This window comes from Neofelis nebulosa, chromosome X (genome assembly GCF_028018385.1).
Source record: "Neofelis nebulosa isolate mNeoNeb1 chromosome X, mNeoNeb1.pri, whole genome shotgun sequence".
Taxonomy (NCBI): Eukaryota; Metazoa; Chordata; class Mammalia; order Carnivora; family Felidae; genus Neofelis; species Neofelis nebulosa.
This window is the reverse complement of record NC_080800.1, coordinates 42,338,508-42,345,357: the sequence shown is the minus strand read 5'-3', so window position 1 is coordinate 42,345,357 and position 6,850 is coordinate 42,338,508. Positions and strand designations below refer to the sequence as shown.

General features: G+C 37.8%; 1 protein-coding gene across 1 annotated transcript; it reads right to left on the bottom strand.

The window, feature by feature from the left end:
* Positions 1 to 200: 200 nt before the first annotated feature.
* On the bottom strand, positions 201 to 741 carry LOC131502421 (transcriptional repressor RHIT-like). Its single transcript, XM_058713163.1, is given in 2 exon segments — positions 201 to 302; positions 304 to 741. Coding segments are annotated over 2 exon segments (540 nt in total).
* Between the last annotated feature and the right edge of the window lie 6,109 nt (positions 742 to 6,850).

The window sequence follows — 6,850 nt, the reverse complement described above, 5'->3', positions numbered from 1 at the left end:
TTGAACTTTGTAGTTTCACAGAACACAAGTAGATGACCACCAACCGTGGCTTATGAATGAACTCAGAACTCAGGTTCAAAATGCATCTGGCTGCAACGGAGGGCCTCCTTGGCCCTTCAGAAATTTAACAAAGGTCATCTGAGGAGCTGCAATTTTACATAGTGGTGGCATCCTGAGAGCATCGATCAAGTGTTAATATCTTACAGTCGTGGAAAAGGAGTTTCCAAGCGGGGCCGAGCAATATCGATGGGAAGTCGATACCTGGGCCATTTCTTGGAGATTCCAGCTGAAAGAACTGCCAAGTGTTTCTCCAGAGAAAGCACTTGCCTGGGTACGACTCAGGGCCGGGCAGGAACTCACACTATGAAACCGGCTGGAGGAAGGCGGAGAAGTAGCCCACGAGACCACGTTCCCATAATTCTCTAACATCACTTCTCTGTAGAGATTCCTCCGAACAGGGTCCAGGCATCCCCATTCCTCTCGAGTAAGGTGCACAGCCACATCCTCAAATGTCACAAACTCCTGGTACCTGGCTGGCAGGAGCGTGGCTGCCTGGTCTCCTGGGCTTCCCTCATGCGGAAGAGCAGGCACCTGGGGAACAGGTGGAGCCCCGTTGAGCTCCTGTTCTATTTCAGTGCCCTGTGCGAACTGAGGCTCTGGGGACAGACCCTCAGACTGGCTCTCCAAAGACTGAAACTGGACAATTGGTGATCCTGCTGATTCATGGGCTATTTCCTCCATCCTTGTTCTGGAGGACAATGGTCATCACTGAAAGGAGGGGTAGGCCAAGCAGCTGTCCCGTCGTGGACACCCTCACTCTAGGGGCAGCCCCTCCAAAATTCATGCTTTATCCACTTTAAAATGTACAATTTGGTAGCATTTAGTATATTCACAATGTTCAGCAACCATCACCACTATCTAGTTCCAGAATATTTCCATCACCCCAAAAGGAAACCAATCCATTAAGCAGTCACCTGTCATCCCACTCTCCCACCAGCCTCTGGCAACAACTACTACTGTCTGTCTCTACAGATTTGCCTATTCTGGGTATTTCCTTTAAATGGAAACATACGGGGCACTTGGGTGGCTCAGTTGGTTAAGTGACTGACTCTTTTTTTTTTTTCAACATATGAAGTTTATTGTCAAACTGGTTTCCATACAACACCCAGTGCTCATCCCAAAAGGTGCCCTCCTCAATGCCCATCACCCACCCTCCCCTCCCTCCCACCCCCCATCAACCCTCAGTTTGTTCTCAGTTTTTAAGAGTCTCTTATGTTTTGGCTCTCTTCCACTCTAACCTCTTTTTTTTCCCTTCCCCTCCCCCATGGGTTTCTGTTAAGTTTCTCAGGATCCACATAAGAGTGAAACCATATGGTATCTGTCTTTCTCTGTATGGCTTATCTCAGCATCACACTCTCCAGTTCCATCCATGTTGCTACAAAGGGCCATATTTCGTTCTTTCTCATTGCCACATAGTACTCCATTGTGTATATAAACCACAATTTCTTTATCCATTCATCAGTTGATGGACATTTAGGCTCTTTCCATAAATTGGCTATTGTTGAGAGTGCTGCTATAAACATTGGGGTACAAGTGCCCCTATGCATCAGTTAAGTGACTGACTCTTAATCTCAGCTCAGGTCATGATCTCACAGTTTGTGAAACTGAGCCCTGCATTGGGCTCTGTGCTGGCAGCGTGGAGCTGGCCTGGGATTCTCTCTCTCCCTCTCTCTCTGCCTCTCCCTTGTTTGTGCTCTCTCTCTCTTTCTCAAAATAAATAAATTAAAATAAATGGAATCATACAATATGTGGCCTTTTGCATCTGGCTACTTTCACGTAGCGTAATGTTTTCAAAGTTTATGTTGCAGCATGCAACCATGCTTCATTTGTTTTTATGGCTGTGTGAATATACCACATTTTCTTTATCCACTCATCAGCTGACAGACACTTGGGTTATTTCCACCTTTCAGCTATTGTGAATAGTGCCTCTGAATATCTGTGTACAAGTTTTTATTTGAACACGTTTTCAACTATTTAGGATATATACCTATAAGTAGAATCAATGAATCATATGGTAATTCTATGTTTAACTTATTGAGGAACTGCCAAACTATTCTCCATGGAGGTGGTTCAATTTTACATTCCCATAAGAAATGTGTGTAAGTTCCAATTTCTCCATATCCTTGCCAACATTTCGGAGTACATAACTTCTTTCAGAAAAAGAGGAGGGGACACTTCCCAACTCATTTTATTAGGCAAGCTTTATCCAAATACTACAGTTAGAAAAAGATATGACAGAAAAAGAAATCTGAAGACCAATATCTCTCATGAACATGACACGAAAGTCTTCATTAAAATATTAGCCATATATAAATATGTAAATATATTTTATATACTTACATTTATTAAAAGATATAGAAAACATACAGGAGATTTTATAAAGGAGATCACCCACACACACACACACATATTTATATATCTTACACATCACAACAATGAGGGTTCATGCCAGGAATGCAAGGGTGTTTCAACATATGAAAATCAATCATTTTAATTCACCATATTAACAGACTAAGTAAGTCATGCCATATAATTATCTCAGTAGATGCAAAGAAAGCAGTTTATGAAATTAAATATTTATTTATTATAAAAGTTCAAAGCAAGCTAGGAATATAATGGAAATTCCTTAACTTAAATAGCATCTACACAAACCCTACATCATACTGAATGGTGAAATATTGCATGCTTTCTTCCTAAGATCGGAAAAAAGGCAAGGATGCCCTCTCTGACTATTCAACATTCTGTTGCAAGTCCTAGATAGTGCTGTCAGATAAGAAAAAGAAATAAGAGGCATTCATATTAGAAAGAAAGAAAGAAAACTCTATTTCCAGACATTGTTGTCCACATAGGGATAATTAAAAAATCTACAACTAGAACCAGGGAGTTTAGTAAAGTCTCAGGATATACTGTCAATATACGAAAGTCATTTATTTCCTATATACCAGTTATGAACAATAGGAATTTGAAATTTAAAAATATAACACATACAATATCACCACAAAACACAAAAATGAACTACTTAGGTAGATACCTAACAAAATTTGTATGGGATCTGTATACTGAAAGTAAAAAAAAAAAATCAATGAGAGAAATCAAACATCATCTAAATAAATGGGAAGAAGGACCATACTCAAAAAATTAAGATGACAATTCTCTTCAATTTGATCTATAGATACAAGGTAATCCCAGTCAAATTCCCAGCAAGCCTTTGTTTTTTAGATACAAACTAATTCAAAAATTAATGTGGTAAAATAAAGGAGCAAGACTACAGAATGGGAGAAGATATTTACACATGATATATCTGATAAAGGGTTAGTATCCAAAATCTATAAAAAACTTATCAAAATCAGCACCCAAAAACCAAATAATCCAGTGAAGTAATGGGCAGAAGACATGAATAGACACTTTTCCACAGAAGACATCCAGATGGCTAACAGACACATGAAAAGATGTTCAACATCACTCATCATCAGAGAAATATAAATCAAAATCACAATGAGATACCACCTCACACCTGTCAGAATAGCTAAAATTAAGATCACAAGAAACAACAGGTGTTGCGAGGATGCAGAGAAAAAGGAACCCTTGTGCACTGCTGGTGGGAATGCAAACTGGTGCAGCCACTGTGGAAAACAGTATGGCGGGTCCTCAAAAAACTAAAAATAGAACTACCCTATAATCCATTACTCAGCCTTGTAGAGGAATGAAATATTGCCATTTGTAATGATGTGGATGGAGCTTGAGTATATTATGCTAAGTGAAATAAGTCAGGCAGAGAAAGACAAATGTCATATGATTTCACTCATACGTGGAAGTTAAGAAACAAAACAGATGAACATGTGTGAAGGGGAAAAAACGAGAGGGAAACAAACCATAAGAGACTCTTCATCATAGAGAATAAACTGAGGGTTGATGGAAGGATGTGGGTGGGGGATGGGCTAAATGGGTGATGGGTATTAAGGAAGGCACTTGTTGAGCACGGGGTGTTGTATGTAAGTGATGAGTCACTAACTTCTACTCCTGAAAACAATATTACACTATATGTTAACTAACTAGAATTTAAATAGAAATTTGAAAAAGAAAAAAAAAATAAAGGGGCAAGAATAGCCAAAACAATTCTGAAAAATAAAACAAAGTTGGAATATTTGCATTACTAAATTTTACGACTCACTGTAGAGACTCAGTTATCAAAACAGTGTAGTATTGACAAAGCATAAGAAGCATAGATTGATGGAATAGAATACAGAATGGAGAACAATATAGAGAATTCTAAAATTGGCTCACACAAATGGAATCAACTGTTTTTCTTTCCTGTCAGAGAAAAAAGTACAAATAAACAAGAACAGGGAGAAGGCTAAAGGAACCCTTTGGTACTGGGTTTGAGTCAAAAATATCAGTATAAACTCTTGTTTATTTAAAGATATAAATATATCTTTATATATGTATATATACACAGCTAAAGAAATAAAAATAAATATGTATGTGTACATGGGTTAGAATATCTGTATGTATTTCCTTGCTCTTTGACACTATTAGCAGTAATACACCAGTAGCAATGAACACAACTAATACCAAGGGTTTGGTTTCTAATGCCAATTTCCAGCAAAGGAATCAGATCTCATTGGAGAAATTAATAGCTGACTGTAGATCTGGAATAGGGAAAATTCAAGATGACCCTGGACCATCCTATAGTTCTAGTAGATAAGGAAGTGCCCTCTTCTACAATAAAAGGATGGGGGCATGTCAGAGGGATGCAGGAACCAACTTCAAATACCTAACAATGGCCAAATCTGTAACAATTTGTGCCACATATTTAAAAAATGCAGTATTGGATTATAACACAAAGAATAAAATAAATGTCCATTAATTCATATTGCTATAAACAAATAACTGAATGAATAAGTAAATAGAAGATGGAAAGGACAAATCTTTCTTACAGAAGAATCTCAATTAATAAATGCAGAAGCAACGAGGGAAACAGAAAATTACTATTAGAACAAGACAGCAGTATTGCCTAAGGTAAGATCCACTGATGAATGCTAAAATTACTGGGTAAAACTTTAAGGAGAAACAGGATATTTCCATAACCTCAAAGTAATTCCCTTGTGGTGGTTTTAAAATATGATCATAAACTCTTTGCTACCTCTCTAACCAGAAAGTGGAGTTTAATCCCCTTCTCCTTTAATACTGAGGACTTTGACTCATTTCTAATGAAGATTATGGAAAGATGAAAAATAATAACTTTATAGCAGAGAAACTTGGGAGATACCACTATAACAAAGTAACCAAGGTTAATATCACCAGTAATAAGTCATGTTGATATCATCTGTTCCCTGAAACAATGCAATGAGAAGGGCACATGATCTCTGTGATATCCATCCCTTAAATATATAACCTCATCTGTTCATGATAAAACAGACAAAAACTGAGAGACAATCTACAAGATACATGACTACTCTTCAAAAGTGTCAAGCTCATGGAAGACCAAGAAATACCAAGAGGTTGTCACAGACTGGAGGAGACTAAAGAAACGTGACATCTAAAAGGAAAGTGATATCCTGGATTGGATTCTGAAACAGAAAAAGCTTAGTGTACAGTAAAGGATTAACCTTGTCCAAAGAAAGGTTTGGTCCTTTGCCCTGGCTTCTAGGAGGTAACCTCTAAGCCTTTGGAGTGTCTTGTTTGATAAGAGAATCTGTTTACCTGAAGGCTTGAGCCATGCTGGACAGTCTACACTAACAGTATAATTTATGGTAGGGGCTTTGGGCCATGTGGTATCAGCACAGTCTCTGGAGGGCTAGAGATTATATATATTTATATATACATAAAAATATATACTTGCTAAAATTAATCAAAAGAAAAAATGGAGTGGCTATTATTGTATAATTTTTTTAAGCCAGGATAGAGTAATTTCATAATAAAATAAATGGAAAGATATATCCTGTTCATGGACCTGAAAACTCAATATTGTTAAAATGTCAATTATTTACAAATAGATCTATAGATTCAATTCAATCTCAATCAAAACTCAAACAGGCTATTTTATAGTTTTATAGTAACCAACAAACTGATTCTAAAATTCATATGGAATTTCAAAAGACCTACAATAGTCAAAACGACTGTAGAAAAGTAAACTTGGAGGACTTATACCAACTGACTTCAGGAAGCTACAGTAAGCAGTAATGCTATAGTAATACAGAATCTACAGCAATACCAGTAGTGGTACTGGCATTAAGATGGACAAAGAGGGGTGTCTGGGTGGCTCAGTCGATTAAACGTCCGACTTCGGCTCAGGTCAGCATCTCGCGGTTTGTGAGTTCGAGCCCTGCGTCAGGCTCTGTGCTGACAGCATGGAGCCTGGAGCCTGCTTCAGATTCTGTGTCTCCTTCTCTCTCTGCCCCTCCCCAACTTGTGCTCTGTCTCTCTATGTCTCTCAAAAAATAAATAAATGTAAAAAAAAATGGACAAAGAGAAAAACAGAACTGAAGTACTTCAAGAAATAATACTGCCAACTGATTTTTTACAAAGATGACAAGGCAATTCAGTGGAGCAAGAATAATTTTTTTCAACAAATGGTTCTAGAACAATTGAACAGCCATATGCAAAACAAAACGAACTTAAATATTTTCCTAAGTAAGACCATATAGAAAAGTAAATAAAAATGGATCACAGAACTAAAAGAGCCAATATTGGGGTGCCTGGCTGGCTCAGTCGGTAGAGTAAGTGACTCTTGGTCTTGGGGTTGTGAGTTTGAGCTCCAAGTTGGGTCCATGTGGAGATAACTTAAAAA